At 45.6% G+C, this 21,812-nt stretch overlaps 1 protein-coding gene across 1 annotated transcript; it reads right to left on the reverse strand.

Moving 5' to 3' along the window:
- Positions 1-6,684: 6,684 nt before the first annotated feature.
- On the reverse strand, positions 6,685-21,694 carry LOC123993969 (beta-secretase 1-like). Its single transcript, XM_046296456.1, has 9 exons — positions 20,744-21,694; positions 16,107-16,195; positions 15,610-15,826; positions 15,155-15,292; positions 13,187-13,321; positions 12,747-12,848; positions 12,331-12,480; positions 11,661-11,832; positions 6,685-7,324 (listed from the first exon to the last, which is right to left on the reverse strand). Exons 1-9 carry the CDS (start codon positions 21,056-21,058, stop codon positions 7,080-7,082), a joined length of 1,563 nt encoding a protein of 520 aa, XP_046152412.1. The 5' UTR covers positions 21,059-21,694; the 3' UTR covers positions 6,685-7,079.
- Positions 21,695-21,812: the final 118 nt, after the last annotated feature.

Here is a 21,812-nt window from a genome sequence, read left to right on the forward strand (position 1 = left end):
AGCTAAACATACTGGGACCCAGGTAAAAAGTAAGGTGAAATATAATAAATAACCTTTTACAGATCTCTCACAGCTACATAATCATAACCTCTAGGAATGTTGCTAACGTTACATCATTTTTAAAAAGTTGCTACAACCCTTTTTTAAAAACTTTTAAATGAATTGTATTGTAATGACCTGACTAGATCATGACGGAACAATTGTCCAGACAGAGGATTGAGTTTACGAATTGACGGTTTATTAACCCAACTTTATACAGGCTACTGTTTGGCCGTAGCCCACGCCAAATAAATGAAAAATAAATGAAAGATAACCCACAAGCCAACCGTAACCTCCTCTTGTGAAGGCCATATTTAAGAGAGAGAACAAAGGATAAACCTGGTCTTAACTTCCAATGCTCCATCCCCCTGCCCAAACCCCCTCCGCTAACCGCCAGGATGCCCGGCGTCAGAACATTCCAGGCATTCCCGTGATTGGCAGACAGCAGGTTGATTGGCATGTCGGACCCCGCGAACACTGGGTACTGGTAAATACAACACAACCACCTACTAGCCTAACACATAACACCCAGCTGTCTGTGCGGGTCGCCACAATAGCTTCCCATCTTGAAAAATATAACTTAAGTTATTCTAATCATGATACTGCAGTATTTGGTCTTTCACTTAGAGACCTTGAGTGTTTCCAACCTACATAAAACGTAACTGTCACGTCTACTCCCACTCCTCCCCTCCTGCGTTCGACTTCGCAGGTATATGAACCACTGGTCTTGGGATCATTATGCACACCTGGCATCAATCATTACACGCACCTGCCCATCATCATCAGGCACACCTGGACTCCATCACCTCACTTATTACCTCCCCTATATCTGGCACTACCTTAGGTTCTTTCTCCAGTCAGTATTGTTTATGTCTATATGCGACTTGTGATATTGTTTAATGCTCCATTTATTATTAAACTCACCACTTTCTTCCGACTTCCAGCGTATACGTTACAGAATTCTGACCCCAACAATGGAAGCAGCAGGAAAACAGAATATCTCCCAGATGGTCGACGAGCAGGGATACTTTCTACGTCAATGCCATGACCAGCTGGCACAACTGGGGACGGCTATGGAAGAGGCTCTTCACAGTGTGCAACGTCTCGAACATGCCCGGAAGGCGTTGTCGTCAACTAGCGAAGGATACTCTACAACCAGTTGAGAGAGCCCATTCAGCAACCCTCTCAGGTCAGCAATGCCCATTTGTCCCTCCTGGATAAATATGACAGTACCCCATCTAAAAGTTGGGGCTTCCTTCTTCAGTGCTCCCTATAATGTACACACCAGATGGGAGCACCACCACCGAGAGGTCTAAGGTTGCCACAGTTATTTCTCTGCTGACTAGGTGGGTGTTGAAATGGAGAAACGACCGTTTGAGGGAGAGGAGCTAGATTCAAATGAGGGGTTCATGGCTCTCCAGAGGGCAGAGAATGGGGTGAGGGCTTACTTCAATTACGGCTGGGGGACCAGACAGCTGCTGAGTACACGCTCACCTTCTGGACAGTAGCCGCATCCAGTGGATGGAATAAGCCGGCGCTTCATATGCTATTCAGAAGGGGTCTGTGTGAGGAGGTGATAGAGGAAATGATGGTTGAAATGACTAATTATGTTTACATTCCAATCAGACCTGACTAGTCCAAATGCTATAATGTACTGTACATGTGAATTTTCTCTCTTGCTCCCTTTCCCAATTGTATATAATGTAGTCAGGAGTTTAGTAACAATGAAGGTCTGTTTCTTAGTTCATTCAGTTGTACAAATCTCCAGGTGGTTGGAATTGGCCATCTCCAGATTGTCTAGAATGTTGATTTATACTGACTGGCCTTGACTTCGTGCTGATAACGCGAAGGCTCAAGAGCTAGAGGGCCCCTCTGCTTGTAAATAGAACGTTTGGAAAACGCTGATGTCATTTTCAGTTTATAACCTGTGGAAATGTGTGTATGCGTTTAGTACTCTCTTGTAATAAACGCTGTTACCCTGTTTGGCTTTTAAGACTGGTCTCAATCTACTTCATGCATAATTAATGCACTTACAACTCAATAATGAATTAGAAATGAGTGCGAATTGGTTTTGGCTATAAAACATACAGGAATTTAGAATTCCTCCATCAGGAGGTCCAGACGGAACTGGCCTGTTGAGACAACATCATCTCCTTGGACGCACTCATTGCGATGGCCGGCTGTCTGGATAACCTAATTCAGTAGCTTCGGTACTCTCATCGCTTCTCTCCCTCCCTCAGTGAACACTCGATCAGAGCCTGAACCCGTGGAGGTAAGGGGTCACACACCTCCCCGTGGTGGAGCAACACAGCTGGGGCTCTGTCTGTTTTGTGGTCAAGGAGGGCTCCAGCATTGTCCGGGACTTCCCAATTCGGGATCTACGAGCAGAGGGACAGTCACGTGATCTTCCACCTCCTGGGGCAGGAGTGAGTATTCCATCATCACTTTCTGCTATGCTCTTTTTGGCATCATCACACTAGTTGACTGCTCCTCACGTACTGTGTCTACAGCGTTAGTGGATTCTGGTGCCGCGGGGAACTTTATTGACCAGACCCTTGCCGCCTCTCTTAACATATCATACCCGCGATCCTTTCCTAGTTCAAGCCTTCAATAGTCGGCCATTAAGGCCCTGAACCATCACCCAACCACTCACCCTCACCGTGGAGTCCATTCATCAGAACATCACCAGTTCATAAGATCATCCTTGGCCTGGCTTGGCTCCAACACCATAGCCCCACTATCTCATGGTCGAGGATGAGAATCACAGACTGGTCACCTGAATGCTGGAGGACCTGCTTCGCTTCCCCATCCCCTGTGGTTCCACATTGGTTGAGGGTCCTATGGTTGCCCTTCAGCCCAACATCCCCGGAGGTTTACCAGGTCTTGCGGGAGGTATTCTCCAAGACCCGCACCACTTGTCTTCCTCATCGCCCCTTGGACTGTGCCATTGACCTGCTGGCAGGGGCTGTGCCTCCGCACAGACGCATCTACTGTCTGTCAGTGGCTGAGACCCAGGCCATGGAGCATGTCCACTTCTCCCGCGTCGTGGCCAAGCAGGATTAGAGGACTCAATGAAATTACCACAAAGTACCATTACCCTCTCCCGTTGGTGCCGGGAGCTATAGAACAGCACCGTGGGACCTGTTCTTTACCAAAATGGACCTGCGGAATGCATACAATCTCATCTGCATCCAGGAGGGGGATGAATGGAAGACTGCGTTCAGCATGATGTCTGGTCACTACGAGTACTTGGTGTTGCCATTTGGTTTAGCAATGCTCCGTCAGTGTTCTAGGCATTCGTTAACAAGGTGTTTAGGGACCTGCTCGGACGCCAGGTGGTCATGTATATCGATGACTTCCTGGTCTACTCGGCTACCCTGGAGGATCACATCACTCACGTCCGAGCCTCCTGGCTAACCAACTGTTTGTCAAGACTGAGAAGTGCCAATTTCATCAGAAGGCGGTCTCCTTAGGCTACCAAATCAGCCTGCGGGGATTGAGGATGGACGACATGAAGGCAGATGTGGTCAGATCACTGACAGTCCCAACCGCCATAAAGGGGTTACAACGTTTTTGGGGGTTTGCCAACTTCTACTGCTGTTTCATCAGGAACTTCAGCTCAGTTGCTGCCCCTCTCACCTCAAGGGTGGTCCCCTTCCATCTACTCAAGGGACGTTTCAAATCCACCCCATTGCGCAAACACCCAGATCCCACTATCTCCTTAGTGGTGGAGGTGGATGCTTCAGAGGTGAGCGTGGGGGCAGTTCTCTCAACGACAGGGTAATCCACATAAATTGTATCCATGTGCATATTATTCTAAGAAACTGTCCCCTGCAGAGAGGAATTAGGATGTTGGTGATCGAGAGCTCCTGGCGGTGAAGTTGGCATTAGAGGAGTGGAGACACTGGCTGGAGGGCGCCAAGGAACCATTCGTCATCCTCACCAGCCTATAATCCCATCCTCCCGAGTCGTATCCCCTGTGGTCTGGGACGTAGATATGGACATTTGCCAGGCTCTGGAGAGGGAGCCCTCACCCACTAACTGCCCTCCTGAGCTCATCTATGTTCCCACAGGAATAAGGGATCGGCTGCTGACCTGGGCACACACAGCTGTCGTTGGACATCCAGGTATTTCCCAGTGTGTGTTCTGGGTTTTCTGCTGGCCCTGGCTGCATGGACCCCAGGTCAGACCGACACTCCTACGGTAATTAGTGGTTCGCAGTATTTGGAGTGACGCTCACGTGAGACTCCAGCGCTTCAAAAGGATAGGCAGACCGCCACTGCAGTGAGACCGCCACTCCTGTGTACCAGACAGCCACTCCTGTGTACCAGACAGCCACTCCTGTATACCACCTTGGGGATCGTGTCTGGCTTTCTTACCAGGAACCTCCCACGCCGCCTGCCCTGCAAGAAGCTGATAGTGACATTATAGGTCTAGATGTCTGTATCCCACTCATTAAGGAAAGTGAATTCATGTCATGACACAGATTAAATTATATTTGTTACTTTATTTATTGGTAGTGCTGTGTCAGGTGCGTCTATTTATTTACAGCAGATCTATGAAAGAAGAATCTGTCTGTAATTGTGAAATTGAGTTTCATTTACATAAAATCATCACACAACGATTTATATTCAAGCACACCATGGGGATAGTGCAGTAGACTGGGGCACATGAACGTGTGTTACTGTCTGGGGCTGTGCCGGTGAGTTTTTGTATGTGAGCTGTTAAAGGGTTGGCTGAGATCAAGCTGTTTGGAGGTTTTGAAGACCTCTGAATGTGTGGGAGAATGATTGTGTGTGTCTGTGCGTCTCTTTCTGTGTGAATAGTACATTCACAAGCAGTGAGGTACCAACTTGTGTCATATCTGATATTAATTGTATTAAATACATAATCTAAGCTTTTTAATGTACACCAAGTAACATGGCTTCACCATATATTTGAGTGCTAATTTTACACTCTTGAAAAGTTCACCCAATTAGCACTTATGATTAGCGTTGCTTAGCTGGTACTGTTGATGTAAAATAAAATATATTCATTCAGGTCCATCCTTAAATTCTAGATCACCTCGTGTATATGTGATCAATAAACACACAGTACCCGCCAAGTTTGGACACACCTGATTCAAGGTTTTTTAGAATTTTTACTATTTTCTATATTGTACAATAGTGAAGACATCAAAACTATGAAATAACACATGGAATCATGTAGTAACAAAAAAGTGTTAAATCAAAATATATTTTATATTTGAGACTCTTAAAGTAGCCACCCATTGCCTTGACAGCTTTGCACACTCTTGGCATGCTCAGGTAGTCACCTGGAATGCATTTCAATTAACAGGTGTGCCTTGTTAAAAGTTTGTGGAATTTGTGGAATTTAATTCCGTAATGCGTTTGAGCCAATCAGTTGTGTTGTAACAATGTAGGGGTGGTATACAGAAGATAGCCCTATTTGGTAAAATACCAAGTCCATATAATGACAAGAACAGCTCAAATAAGCAAAGAGATAGGTCCATCATTACTTTAAGACATGATGGTCAGTCAATCCGGAAAATTTCAAGAATTTTGAAAGTTTCTTCAAGTGCAGTCGCAAAAACCATCAAACGCTATGGTGAAACTGGCTCTCATGAGGGCCACCACAGGAAAGGAAGACCCAGAGTTACTTCTGCTGCAAAGGATAAGTTCATTAGAGTTACTAGCCTCAGAAATTGCAGCCCAAATAAATGCTTCACAGAGTTCAAGTAACAGACACATCACAACGTCAACTGTTCAGGGGAGACTGCGTGAATCAGGCCTTCATGATCTAATTGCTGCAATGAAACCACTACTAAAGGACATCAATAAGAAGAAGATACTTGCTTGGGTCAAAAAAACACGAGCAATGGACAGTAGACCGGTGGAAATCTGTCCTTTGGTCTGATGAGTGCAAATTTCAGATTTTTTGTTCCAGCAGGCGTGTCTTTGTGAGACAGAGTAGGTGAACGGATGAATTTAAATGTGTGGTTCACACCGTGAAGCATGGAGGAGGAGGTCTGATGGTGTGGGGGTGCTTTGCTGGTGACACTGTCTGAGATTTATTTAGAATTCAAGTCACACTTAACCAGCATGGCTACCACAACATTCTGCAGTGATATGCCATCCCATCTGGTTTGCGCTTAGTGGGACTATCATTTGTTTTTCAACAGGACAATGACCCAACACACCTCCAGGCTGTGTAAGGGCTATTTGACCAAGAAGGAGAACGATGGAGTGCTGCATCAGATGAGTTGGCCTCCACAATCATCTGACCTCATCCCAATTGAGATGGTTTGGGATGAGTTGGACTGCAGAGTAAAGGAAAAGCAGCCAACAAGTGCTCAGCAAATGTGGGAATTCCTTCAAGACTGTTGGAGAATCGTTCCAGGTGAAACTGGTTGAGAGAATGCCAAGAGTGTGCTAAGCTTTCATGAAGGCAAAGGTTGGCTACTTTGAAGAGTTTAAAATATATTTATATTTGTATAACACTTTTTTGGTTACTAAATGATTCCATGTGTTATTTAATTGTTTTGATGTCTTCACTATTATTCCACAATGTAGAAAATTGTACAAATAAAGAAAAACCCTTGAATGTGTAGGTGTGTCCAAACTTTTGACTGGTGCTGTTCATACATACATACATACATACATACATACATACATACATACATACATACATACATACATACATACATACATACATATACAATCACGAACACTCACACACATCTATAAATACTGTATATGTATATCATGCCCTTCTATCAATAAAGTTGTCCACTGAGTCCAGGAAGCCATTTAACCCAGCTTGCTGGTATATCCACCTTTGATGAATCCAAAGTAAGTGGCCATGGGCTTGTTTGGTCATTGTGCTACCCTCCCAAGCCACAACTAACACCATCCTACATGATAATCTGTTTCTGCATTACTCATTGAGGCTGATGCGTCCTCAATAACCATTAGAAAAGCCTCCATCTCCATTCCTGGTAGGCTTGCCTCTCCTGTGTACTGTATTTCCATGCCTTTCTATCATTTGAGGAGTGAGATATTATCAGCGAAGTCCCCAGCTCCAGATGGGCGGAGACAGCGGGAGAAGCGCCACTGGCACAGCATGAGGCACAGTGGCAGCATGAAGAGGGCACAGATGCTTGCCATGATGTAGGCAATTGTCATCAGGGTGGACTCGTCCGTCTGCGGGATGTTGTAGCCGCAGTCCTCCAGATCCACGCCGTGGAAAGGCCCCTCGACAGAGGCCGTCCGGAACTCATCGTGCACTGTGGCATAGAAATACACATAGATCAGGAACATACATACAGGCACACAGACACACATAAATCCATCTTTAATCTGTCTCCTCCACTTCATCTACACTGATCGAAGTGGATTTAAAAAGTGACATCAATAAGGGATCATAGCTTTCATCTGGATTCACCTGGTCAGTCTATGTCATAGAAAGAGCAGGTGTTCATAATGTTTTGTTCACTCAGTGTATATACACTGAACAAAAATATAAACGCAACATGTAAAGTGTTGGACCCATGTTTCATGCTCTGAAATAAAAGATCCCAGGAATTTTCCATACGCACAAAAAGTTTATTTCTCTCCAACTTTGTGCACAAATTTTTGCATTTCCAGATGTCTAGATGGGACGCCTGCGTGTCGGGTGGAGGTAAGAGGTTAAAATCGTCAAAGACCAGCCACCTGGACAGCTGATGAAACTGAGTAGTATTTCTGTCTGTAATAAAGCCCTTTTGTGGAGAGAAACTCATTCTGATTGCACTCTCTATTGCACTCCACACTGCCCTTTCCCATCTGGAACACCTATGTGAGAATGCTTTTCTTTGACTACAGCTCAGATTTCAACACCATAGTACCCTTAAGCTCATCACTAAGCTTAGGATCCTGGGACTAAACACCTTCCTCTGCAACTGGATCCTGGACTTGACAAGCCACCCCCATGTGGTAAGGGTATGTAGCAACACATCTGCCACGCTGATCCTCAACACAGGAGCTCCCCAGGGGTGCATGCTCAGTCCCCTCCTGTACTCCCTGTTCACCCACGACTGCATGGCCAGGCACAACTCCAACACCATCATTAATTTTGCAGACGACACAACAGTGGTAGGTAGGCCTGATCACCGACAACAACAAGACAGCCTATAGGGAGGAGGTCAGCTACCTAGCCGGGTGGTGCCAGAATAACAACCTATCCCTCAACGTAACCAAGACTAAGGAGATGATTGTGGACTACAGGAAAAGAAGGACCAAGCACGCCCCCATTCTCATCGACGGGGCTGTCGTGGAGCAGGTTGAGAGCTTCAAGTTCCTTGGTGTCCACATCAACAACAAACTAGAATGGTCCAAACACACCAAGACAGTCGTGAAGAGGGCATGACAAAGCCTATTCCCCCCCGGGAAACTAAAAAGATGTGGCTTGGGTCCTGAGATCCTCAAAAGGTTCTACAGCTGCAACATCAAGAGCATCCTGACCGGTTGCATCACTGCCTGGTACGGCAATTTCTCGGCCTCTGACCGCAAGGCACTACAGAGGGAAGTGCGTATGGCCCAGTACATCATTGGGGCTAAGCTGCCTGCCATCCAGGACCTCTACACCAGGCAGTGTCAGAGGAAGGCCCTAAAAATTGTCAAAGACCCCAGCCACCCCAGTCATAGACTGTTCTCTCTACTACCGCATGGCAAGCGGTACCGGAGTGCCAAGTCTAGGACAAAAAGGCTTCTCAACAGTTTTTACCCCCAAGCAATAAGACTCCTTAACAGGTAATCAAATGGCTACCCAGACTATTTGCATTGTGTGCCACCCCCCAACCCCTCTTTTTACGCTGCTGCTACTCTCTGTTCATCATATATGTATAGTCACTTTAACCATATCTACATGTACAAACTACCTCAATCAGCCTGACTAACCGGTGTCTGTATGTAGCCTCGCTACTGTATATAGCCTGTCTTTTTACTGTTAATTTGATTTCTTTACTCACCTATTGTTCACCAAATACCTTTTGTGCACTATTGGTTAAAGCCTGTAAGTAAGAATTTCACTGTAAGGTCTACACCTGTTGTATTCGGTGCAAGTGACAAATAAACTTTGATTTGATTTGATGGTTTGTCATAGGGCATAGCGTTATGTCTTATAAGCATCCGGGTTAGAGTCGCACTCCTTGAAAGCGGCAGCTCTACCCTTAAGCTCAGTGCGGATGTTGCCATAAATCCATGACTTCTGATTGGGGTATATGTACGTATGGTCACTGTGTTGCGATGTCATCGATGCACTTATTGATGAAGCCGTTGACTGATGTGGTATACTCCTCAATGCCATCGGATATTTCCCGTAACATATTCCAGTCTGCTAGCAAAACAATCCAGTAGCATAGCATATGTGTCATCTGACCACTTCCATATTAAGCGAGTCAGTGCTACTTCCTGCTTTAGTTTTTGCTTGTAAGCAGGAATCAGGAGGATAGAATTATGGTCAGATTTGCCAAATGGAGAGCGAGGGAGAGATTTGTATGTGTCTCTGTGTGTGGAGTAAAGGTGGTCTAGAGTTTTTTTCCTCTGGTTGCACAAGTAACATGCTGGTAGAAATTAGGTAAAATGGATTTAAGTTTCCCTACATTAAAATCCCTGGCAACTAGGAGCTATAACTCAGTAAAATCATTGAAATTGTTGCATGTTGCATTTATATTTATTTATTATAAATTGTTGCATTTATATTTATTTATTATACTTTAAATATATTTATATATAAACTCAGCAAAAAAAGAAGCGTCCCTTTTTCAGGACCCTGTCTTTTAAAGATCATTTGTAAAAATCCAAATAACTTCACATATCTTCATTGTAAAGGGTTTGAACATTGAGCATGTTTCCCATGCTAAACAATTAATGAACATGCACCTGTGGAACGGTCGTTAAGACACTCACAGCTTACAGACGGTAGGCAATTAAGGTCACAGTAATGAAAACTTAGGACACTAAAGAGGCCTTTCTACTGACTCTGAAAAACACCAAAAGAAAGATGCCCAGGGTCTCTGTATGAACGTGCTTTAGGCAAGAGGCATGAGGACTGCAGATGTGGCCAGGGCAATAAATTGCCATGTCTGTACTGTGAGACGCCTAAGACAGCACTACAGGGAGACAGGACGGACAGCTGATCGTCCTCGCAGTGGCAGACCACGTGTAACAACACCTGCACAGGATCAGTAGATCCCAAAATCACACCTGCGGGACAGGTACAGGATGGCAACAACAACTGCCCGAGTTACACCAGGAACGCACAATCCCTCCATCAGTGCTCAGACTGTCCGCAATAGGCTGAGAGAGGCAGGACTGAGGGCTTGTAGTCCTGTTGTAAGGCAGGTCCTCACCAGACATCACTGGCAACAACGTCGCCTATGGGCACAAACCCACCGTTGCTGGACCAGACAAGACTGTAAAAAGTGCTCTTCACTGACGTGAGTCGCGGTTTTGTCTCACCAGGGGTGATGGTCAGATTCATGTTTGTCATTGAAGGAATGAGCATTACACCGAGGCCCGTACTCTGGAGCGGGATCGATTTGGAGGTGGAGGGTCCGTCATGGTCTAGGGCGGTGTGTCACAGCATCATCAGACTGAGCTTGTTGTCATTGCAGGCAATCTCAAAGCTGTGCGTTACAGGGAAGACATCCTCCTCCCTCATGTGGTACCCTTCCTGCAGGCTCATCCTGACATGACCCTCCAGCATAACAATGCCACCAGCCATACTGCTCGTTCTGTGTGTGATTTCCTGCAAGACAGGAATGTCAGTGTGCTGCGGACAAGTACATTAGAGTAGAGTACATTAGTGTCTAGTTTGAGAAACAAACGCCTCACAAGTCCACAACCGGCAGCGTCATTAAATAGTACCCGCAAAACACCAGTCTCAACGTCAACAGTGAAGAGGCGACTCCGGGATGCTGGCCTTCTAGGCAGAGTTCCTCTGTCCAGTGTCTGTGTTATTTTGCGCATCTTAATATTTTATTTTTATTGGCCAGTCTGAGATATGGCTTTTTCTTTGCAACTCTGCCTAGAAGGCCAACATCTCGTAGTCATCTCTTCACTGTTGATGTTGAGACTGGTGTTTTGTGGGTACTATTTAATCAAGCTGCCGGTTGTGGACTTGTGAGGCGTCTGTTTCTCAAACTAGACACTCTAATGTACTTGTCCTCTTCCTCAGTTGTGAACCGGGGTCTCACACTCCTCTTTCTATTCGGTTAGAGCCAGTTTGCGCTGTTATGTGAAGGGAGTAGCACACAGCGTTGTACAAGAGCTTCCGTTTCTTGATTGTTGCTGATAATGAGCCTCTGTACGCCTATGTGGATATTCCATAAAGAATCTGTCAGTTACAGCTACAATAGTCATTTACAACATTAACAATGTCTACACGTCTGCTAAATGACTTAAATGTAAATGTAAATGTACACTGTATTTCTGTTTAATTTGATGTTATTTTAATGGACAAAAACAAGGACATTTTTAAGTGACCCCAAACATTTGAACAGTAGTGTGTGTGTGAATATATATATATATATATCATCTCCCTCTCTCCCTCCTTCTCATACTTCCTCCATCCCCCCTCACCATGGCAGGTGCTGACGGCAAATCCGATGCGTTTCCTCTGGCGGTCGAACACCACATAGAAGCCCTCCATGATGACGGCGCCCATGACGGTGCCCGTGCTGGACTGGGACACGGCAAACTTATAGCAGTCCTCCTGGGCCGAGGCCACGTCCTCCACGGGCCTCAGATACTGCTGCAGGGGGCACAAAGAAACAGCGGACAGTCAGTAGAGAACAACAACAACAATGTATGTTAAGTATAAACCAGGAGAAATACAGCAATAGGCTAATAAGCTCACTGCACTGTTTTGTGCTTGTCTATGCAGTCTGGGTTTGGTGTAAGCATGAATTAACCAGTCCACGCATGAGTGAGGAATTTACTCACTTCTTTCACATTTTTATACAAGCATATTATCAATGTCAACTGTTGCTAGTCAAAGGTTCAAAGCCAGAGCTGGCTGCCTCTACTGTCCCAATATACAAGCTGCTCTCCACTTCTATCTCATCAGGGATTCCACTAATCACCACTATCTCCAAGGTCCAGTCTCTCATAGGAATAACATACATCAAATACTCTCTGACGTTCTCAACACATCTAAATTGAATGAACAGTGAAAGGAGTTTAAGAGAGGATCATCACTAGCTCATTGAATTGATGAATTGAAGGTAAGTACACAGACAGACACTGTTACCTGTGGGAGAATGGAGATGCGGAAGGACTGGTTGCGGTTCTCACTCATTAGGTAGAGCGAGATGACAGGGAAGATGTGCCACGGGGTGGTGCCAGCCTGCCAGCACACCAGCTGCTCCCCCAACCAGAACCCAGAGGGAAACTGCTCTGTCTGATAGGGAGACATGGGGTTTGTGTATGTTTGTGCGTGTGTGTGTGTGTGTGTGGGGGAGAGAGGGATAGAAAGAATATTTAGCAACTGCAGAAACTAGAAACTAGAGAAAGTTGATAGCCATGAACGTATTACAGACATTAGACCTGAGAAAGGGGATATCACATGACACTAGCTGAAACTGGCAGCTAGAAAGATGAGAAAGAGCAAAACAACAGAGAGGGGGAGTGTGTGAGAGAGGAGAAAAGGTATGAGGAGGAACTCACAGACGAGGCAGCCTCGATGGCCTTCACGGCTGCCTGGAACACTTTACGAGGGAGCCGGAGGTTAGTGGTGCCACTGTCCACAATGCTCTTATCATAGTTGTACTGATAGAACCACAAGCCAAGAGAGGAAACAAATTGTCATTCTTTATTCACCGTCACTTACCGCACCAGTATTAGTGATCAAAGGTAAACAGACAGATATTCAGGGTTAACTAAAGAGAATACAGGAGCAAACTAAAGAGAAAAAGAGAAGGGACCACACATACTTCAAATGTACGCACACATGACTATACGTCGTTTTGGATAAAAGCATCTGCCTAATGGCATATATTATATTAAAGATTTTTTTTATGAAATAGAGAGGAAAATGTTGATTAAAGGATCATCAGAAAAACACAGATTATAAAAAATGTTATCAGCAAAACCGTTAGCTCCAGTACCTCCTTGCAGTCCATGTTGAGATCCTGACCATTGACCTCAATGCGCACAATGATGACCTCATAATACCACTCCCGGCGGATCGGGGTGTACCACAGGTCCCCAACATAGAGAGAAGAATCCACTCCACCGATGATCTAAGGAAATGGAAATCAGACAGTATCATAGGATGGGTCCAAACTCTCAACACACTTTCTATCTCATATTGCCTTTGCAATACAGATTATAAATAAACAATAAACAATACCGACATACAGTACCTACCTGGCACATACCATCTCTATATAAACTCACTGTCAACTGCGTTTATTTTCAGCAAACTTAACGTGTAAATATTTGTATGTGTCAGGACCCGACACATACAATGAACATGATTCAACAACTGAGACATAAACTGAACAAGTCCAATTTGTAAGTCGCTCTGGATAAGAGCGTCTGCTAAATGACTTAAATGTAATGTAAAATGTAAGTTCCACAGACATGTGACTAACAGAAATGGAATAATGTGTCCCTGAACAAAGGGGGGGTCAAAATCAAAAGTAACAGTCAGTATCTAGTGTGACCACCAGCTGCATTAAGTACTGCAGTGCATCTCCTCCTCATGGACTGCACCAGATTTGCCCGTTCTTACTGTGAGATGTTACCCCACTCTTCCACCAAGGCACTTGCAAGTTCCCAGGCATTTCTGGGGGGGAATGCCTCGATCCCTCACCCTCCGATCCATCAGGTCCCAGGCGTGCTCAATGGGATTGAGATCCAGGCTCTTCGCTGGCCATGGCAGAACACTGACATTCATGTCTTGCAGGAAATCACACACAGAATGAGCAGTATGGCTGGTGGCATTGTCATGCTGGAGGGTCATGTCAGGATGAGCCTGCAGGAAGGGTACCACACGAGGAAGAAGGATGTCTTCCCTGTAACGCACAGCTTTGAGATTGCCTGCAATGACAACAAGCTCAGTCCGATGAAGCTGTGACACACTGCCCCAGACCATGACGGACCCTCCACCTCCAAATCGATCCCGCTCCAGAGTACAGGCCTCGGTGTAACGCTCATTCCTTCAACGATAAACGCGAATACAACCATCACCCCTGGTGAGACAAAACCGCGACTCGTCAGTGAAGAGCACTTTTTGACAGTCCTGTCTGGTCCAGCAACGGTGGGTTTGTGTCCATAGGTGACGTTGTTGCCGGTGATGTCTGATGAGGACCTGCCTTACAACAGCCTGCAAGCCCTAAGTCCAGCCTCTCTCAGCCTATTGCAGACAGTCTGAGCACTGATGGAGGGATTGTGCGTTCCTGGTGTAACTCGGGCAGTTGCTGTTGCCATCCTGTACCTGTCCCACAGGTGTGATGTTCGGATGTACCAATCCTGTGCAGGTGATGTTACACGTGGTCTGCCACTGCGAGGACAATCAGCTGTCCGTCCTGTCTCCCTGTAGCGCTGTCTTAGTGTCTTAGCCATCTTACAGTACGGACATTGCAATTTATTGCCCTGCCACATCTGCAGTCCTCATGCCTCTTGCCTAAAGCACGTTCATACAGATGAGCAGGGACCCTTGGCATCTTTATTTTGGTGTTTTTCAGAGTCAGTAGAAAGGCCTCTTTAGTGTCCTAAGTTTTCATAACTGTGACCATAGTTGCCTACCGTCTGTAAGCTGTTAGTGTCTTAACGACCGTTCTAAAGGTGGATGTTCATTAATTGTTTATGGTTCATTGAACAAGCATGGGAAACCGTGTTTAAACCCTTTACAATGAAGATCTGTGAAGTTATTTGGATTTTTATGAATTGTTTTTGAAAGACAGGGTCCTGAAAAAGGGCCGTTTCTTTTTTTTGCTGAGTTTATAACTCTCTTGGTTACACTAACACAATACACCGCTTCTGTGTATTTCCCTAAAACAGAAAATGTGTCTGTGTCTTTTCCTATCTACTGTATGTCTATTTCTCTTTCTCTATCTCTCTCATCTCACCATGCTGCCACCCACGGTAGCACTGCCCAGGCTGTAGTTCTGGGTGAACCCTGCACCACACATCTGCAGGGAGAACAGGTTAGGCACGGGGGTCTGCCGCACCAGCGAGTCAAAGAAAGGCTCCAGCATCTCATCAGGCTAAACAGAAATGGGGGGGGCGGGGGTTAAAGGATTTAAAGATGGGAAAAGGATAACTACATTAAAGTGAGGGGGAAAACATCCAAAACAATCCTGTGGTCATTTTAGCCATCTTGTTGACAACAAGCCTAAACTGATATTGTATCTCCACAAATCCATCACTGTGCATTTTTCACATTACTGAATAGTGTTGTCCCTCTACCCTCACCAGTGACCCTCTAGCCGATCATTCTCACTCTCCCTCTTCCCCCCTCTCACCCATGTGTTTTCTACCCAGACCTTTTCCCATTCCCTCCTTCTCTCTCCCCTCCTCTCACCCGTGCAATCTCGGCGTAGGCCAGGCCCAGAATGCCCTCCCAGTTGGATCCGTTGATGAAGAAGCGGTCTGACTGAGTAATGGCAGCGATGTTGGCATGGAGCGAGGCGTTGGGGCCGTGTGGCACAGACACCAGGTCAGTGCCCAGCTCACCCTCCCAGCGGCCCTGGGTGTAGGGTACGTAGACACTGCGCCCAAGGTCGCGGTAGGAGTTGGACCTATGAACAGCAGCGGAGAAAAGGGGCTTACTGTATAAAGCCCACCAAGGGACGTATGTGCAGAGTCATCTAAAAGGGAGAGATCCCACTGAGATTCACTCGTCAATGGGATTCATATTTAATATTATATTTAAAGGGATAGTTTACTCAAAAAACATGTTTTAGTATTTTGCCCATCCGGCCACTGTTGATAGGGTCCCAAAGCATTGCGCATGTCAGCAGTAAGGTTTTCAAGAAAGAGCACTTTCAGTGTATTGTAATAAGATCCCATGGTACTCACAGTGAGCGATGGTAGTATCTGCAGAGGAAAGGGTGAGCAGCTGCCCCGACTGCAAAGTTACTGCTGCCTGTGTCCACCAGAATATTCAACTGATTCCCAAACACACAAACACAACATAGTTGTCATTACATATTCACTAGGCATTTTTCCAATGCTAGGCCTATATTATGTGGTAGCTAGATGTGGTGTATGTAGGTGTGTGTGTGTGCGTTATCGAGTCTTCCAGTGTTAAAGGACAGAATAGATTGAAATACACTGATGATAAGGACATTATCCCGGTTACCTTGGAGACAACCATGCCTATTCATAAAATGATTCCCTGCAGCTGCTGCTAAAAGCACTTCATTTCAGCCATTTGGAGTCACTTTCTCTCTCCCTCACCTCCTGGCATTGTGGTACTGGCAGTTGAAGCTCATTTGCAACTGGCAGTTGCTATGTATTGATTTCTTTTGCTCCAAATGTCCTTCTCTTTTCCTTTCCCTCTGCATCCAACCCCTAGGCTGTTCTCGGATTGCCCTCTCTCTCTCTCTCTCTCTCTCTCTCTCTCTCTCTCTCTCTCTCTCTGTCTCCCACCTTCCCTCTCCTTTCAGTGTGAGTATCACATTTTGCGCAGTCAGTCAATCAGACTGGCAGCCATGTTGTCTCTCTGGTGACCAGCAGGACCCTGATCAATAATAGATCTGCTCCAGAAATATCCAGGGATGCATCCTCAACTGGCACCCTATTCCCTATATAGTGCACTACTTTTGACCAGAGCCCAAGTAATGCACTATGTAGGGAATAGGGTGCCATTTGGGACATAACCCAGGAAAGTTCTTCTTCTCAGTGGCAGAGCCAAGAGCCTGAAGGACTGTGTGCATGGAATAACCCCCAGCCTGCCTTAGTCTCTCACCCGGTCCCACACACACTCTCCACACAAATGCCACATGCACACACTCCCACTAACAGAAACATGTCACTTGAGATACACTCATCACATGCACCCTGCTGTTCCATAACATATCCATGTCGTCTTCTAACCCTCTATCACAGAAGTGTTAATTGGGTATGGCAGTCGCCCTACCCTACAACACAAACAATTTAAAATAGGCTACTAAAATCATTTAAATCCCGATTAGAAGGCAAATGCATTTTTCCGGAACTGACTGGCTGACTTTAGGACCATGCAGACACCTGGGAGCAGGAGGGAAGGCTGTTTGTATGGATGGCTGGCTGGCTTTATGGAGAGAGCATCACGCAGCTGCAGGGAACAGCGCCACATTTTCTCAAAACAGTGCAGAGGTACAGATGGATGTAGTAGATTGCTTTGGCTAGGTAACTGCTGTTTGACTTGACATGAAACTAAACTAGAGTTTTAATTGGGGAGAAAGGGCTCGTGGTAATGCCTTCAGCGGAATTGGTGGAATGGCATCGAATACATCCAACACGTTTCCATGTGTTTGATGCCATTCCATTTGCTCCATTCCAGCCATTAAAATGAGCCGTCCTCCCCTCAGCAGCCTCCACTGGTTTCTAGAATGTTCAGTCCCCTATTGACTGAGAGGAATGAAGCTACAGCAACAAACTGATCATGTCTGGAGTCATGTAAGCTTGTTTTATGCTATGCTCCAAATGCATTTGAGAATTTTTACATTTTGTAGAAATATAGCAAATGAGCTTAAGTTTTCTAAACATTGCTTAGAGGAGTATGTCCCTTTACCATCCATTCCCTGTGTTTACAGCAGCTGAAATTATGTTCTACTATGTACACATATCACATAAAAACACTAAGCCATGAAAACACACATACATTGCAATGAATTGTGGGGGAAACCCAAATCAAATGTAAATTAAATAGGGTTACTAGGGAGATTGTGCATAACAGTCTGTGTGGACCCATTTGCATGTTATATGATATTGAAATAAATAAATAATCACCTTAGCATTATGAGGTAGTACTGTAAAGAGTGATTTCACTTTAACCTGCATAAACTCTCCCTGTCAGCCTCTTGGCCCGCTCTCTTCCCTTTCTCTCTCTGATTGTAGTGTAGCGGGTGTATTTTGGTGAGGAATACGCTGACGGCTCACAATTGATTTGTCCTGCCCGCATCCTGCTTCCCTTCAGACACACCACCCGAGACGCATGGCCCGCGGCTACATCCTGACACACACACACACACACTTCACTCTTGCTACGACCCTTCTAAACTTCCTCTAGCTGGCAAAAGCCTAGAATCCCTGTTGCAAACCTCATCTATTATTTTAGGGACTGTATGCATGAAGCATCTCAGAGGAGTGCTGATTTAGGATCAGTTGAGCCTTTTAGATCATGAATAAGATTACAGTGGGGACCTGATCCTAGATCAGCACTTCTACTCTGTGATGATTGATACATACAGCCCCTGGTTTACATCTTGAAGTTGATTTAACAGTCACACATTTAAGTCTTATAAACTCAGCAAAAAAAGAAACGTCCTCTCACCGTCAACTGTATTTCTTTTCAGCAATCTTAACATGTGTAAATATTTGTATGAACATAACTAGATTGAACAACTGAGACATAAACTGAACAAGTTCCACAGACATGTGACTAACAGAAATTGAATAATGTGTCCCTGAACAAAGGGGGCGTCAAAATCAAAAGTAACAGTCCGTATCTGGTGTGGTCACCAGCTGCATTAAGTACTGCAGTGCATCTCCTCCTCATGGACTGCACCAGATTTGCCCGTTCTTATTGTGATATGTTACTCCGCTCTTCCACCAAGGCACCTGCAAGTTCCCAGACATTTCTGGGGGGGAATGGCACTATCCCTCACCCCCCGATCCAAAAGGTCCCAGACGTGCTCAATGGGATTGAGACCTGGGCTCTTCGCTGGCCATGGCAGAACACTGACATTCCTGTCTTGCAGGAAATAATGCGCAGAACGAGCAGTATAGCTGGTGGTATTGTCATGCTGGAGGGTCATGTCAGGATGAGCCTGCAGGAAGGGTACCACATGAGGGAGGAGGATGTCTTCCCTGTAATGCACAGCGTTGAGATTGCCTGCAATGACAATAAGCTCAGTCCGATGATGCTGTGACACACCGCCCCAGACCATGACGGACCCTCCACCTCCCAAATCGATCCCGCTCCAGAGTACAGGCCTCGGCGATAAACGCGAATACAACCATCACCCCTGGTGAGACAAAACCGCGACTCACGTCAGTGAAGAGCACTTTTTACAGTCCTGTCTGGTCCAGCAACGGTGGGTTTGTGAGGACCTGCCTTACAACAGGCCTAAAAGCCCTGAGTCCAGGCTCTCTCAGCCTGTTGCGGACAGTCTGAGCACTGATGGAGGGATTGTGCGTTCCTGGTGTAACTAGTTTTTGCAGTTGTTGTTGCCATCCTGTACCTGTCCTGCAGGTGTGATGTTCGGATGTACCGATCCCTGTGCAGGTGTTGTTACACGTGGTCTGCCACTTCGAGGACGATCAGCTGTCCGCCCTGTAGCTCTGTCTTAGGTATCTCACAGTTCGGACATTGCAATTTATTGCCCTGGCCACAATTGCAGTCCTCATGCAGATGAGCAGGGACCCTGGGCATCTTTCTTTTGGTGTTTTTCAGAGTCAGTAGAAAGGCCTCTTTAGTGTCCCAAGTTTTCATAACTGTGACCTTAATTGCCTACCGTCTATAAGCTGTTCGTGTCTTGACAACCGTTCCACAGGGGCATGTTCATGAATTGTTCATGGTTCATTGAACAAGCATGGGAAACAGTGTTTAAACCCTTTATAAAGAAGTTATTTGGATTTTTACGAATTATCTTTGAATGACAGGGTCTTGAAAAAGGGATGTTTCTTTTTTTGCTGAGTTTAGTAGTCTATAGGCCTTTGTGGCACTTTGTTTGGTTTGTATTACTGTAACAAAGCAGTATGGTAATGGTATCCCTTTGAGTGTATTTTAGTGTGTTGCATAAATAGTTATTAACACTGGATTCATCTCTATGGTTGTATTTGTATCAATGTCTCTAAATGTTAGTGAGTGGATGGAAGCCAGTGATGGTTTATCCTCCTAGTGGCATAATGAGAGTGTCCTAGGCAGGGCATAACATTGGCTCTGTCACACAGTAATCCCTGTGGTGTGCCAGTCTGTACCCTGCAGCTGCTTAGCTGCATCACACTGGGAATTATCCCCCCCCCCTCTCTCTCACTCTCTGCAGAATTAAAGGCTTCATTCTCTCCTTCTTTCTCTCTCCTTCTCTCACATGCAAACACGGGCACAGACACACACATTTATTATTGTCCTTCTCCTTCTTCACCCTCTGTCATTTTAAAGGCCAGGTTACCAAGGTTTACGAAGGCCAGTGTTTCTTAATTCTGGTCCTGGGGACCCAAACAGGTGTACATGTTTTTTTTCCTACTACTCATCACCTGATTCCACTAATCAAAAGTTTGATAGGGTAGGTTTGACGTGCCACAATGCAGAGGATATGGATGTCATAAGGTGAATGCACCAATTTGTAAGTCGCTCTGGATAAGAGCGTCTGCTAAATGACTTAAATGTATGTAAATGGATATAGGGCACAGGTGCGCAAAACGTCATACAGGGTCAATGGAATGGGCGTCTCAATAAGAGAGAGAGAGACAGAGACAGAGAGTGAGAGAGAGAGTCAGTCAGTCACCTTCTGTGGCGGTGAACCCACTGCCATCTCCACGTAGTAGCCCTGTCCAGATTTCCCACGGAGGTTGTCGATCATGTCCACGAAATTGATGCCCCTGACCCCTCTGCGCCTTCGCGCTGCCCTCGAGGAGCGTTGCGGGGCCACGTGCGGGGGTTGGGTTTCGGAGAGAGGGCCCTGCCGCAGTGGGAAGTGGAGAGTCAGTGGACCAGAGGTGTTTGGTTCAACTTCAGCCTCGTTGGTGCCGAAGCTGACACCCACAAACAGGGCGACAATCGCCCATAAAAATACCATCCAGCGAGGACAAAGTGCATCCATTTTGAAATGTTATTTTAGGCTTTATATTTTAGGACACTTAATTTGCGCGCTCGACCGTCTCCTTTCGGGTTGGCATCATTAGAAATGCTGCAGAGTTGTTGTTTATAGCACCAAGATCAAACGCTGATGCTGCAAAACAATTGATAGTTGCAGCCATAATGCAATAATGTAATAATGTTGACATATTTATTCAAATACAGCGGAGTTCCCTTGATTTGAAGATCTGTCCGTGTACGGATGCTGTCGTATCGAGCGCGTTGCTGGCGCGACCATATACCTTGTCCACACCTTATAAGAAAAATAACAATAATTTACAAAATCTTTGATAATATCCATGTGCCAATAGTCTAAAACAATCCAATTCAGTATAATAAAATCATCAACTGCGCAAATAGGCCGATAATGAAAGAAAACAGAGAACGCCTGAATTAGAGATTGTCCAAAAAGGGCTGTAGTCCCAATATCAACAATCTAGTGGCCCGTCCCGTCACACGTCCGATCATCGTTCTGTCACACGACCAAAAATCCCAGTCAAATAGACCAACATAATCCGCATCACTCCTCTGTGCATTCTCTCCGCTACATTCCCGCATTCAACCGCTTCCTCCATCAATCCTGCATCATCTTGTAATTGAACGGAACATCTCCTTGCAAGCGCAACCTCAGTTGGGAAATAGGAGCACACAGGGCATTGTGGGTATAGTAGTTTTTCTATGTAATCATTGGCATAACAGAACAAAAAGCCTTTAATAAA

This window comes from Oncorhynchus gorbuscha, linkage group LG13 (assembly GCF_021184085.1).
Source record: "Oncorhynchus gorbuscha isolate QuinsamMale2020 ecotype Even-year linkage group LG13, OgorEven_v1.0, whole genome shotgun sequence".
Lineage (NCBI taxonomy): Eukaryota > Metazoa > Chordata > Actinopteri > Salmoniformes > Salmonidae > Oncorhynchus > Oncorhynchus gorbuscha.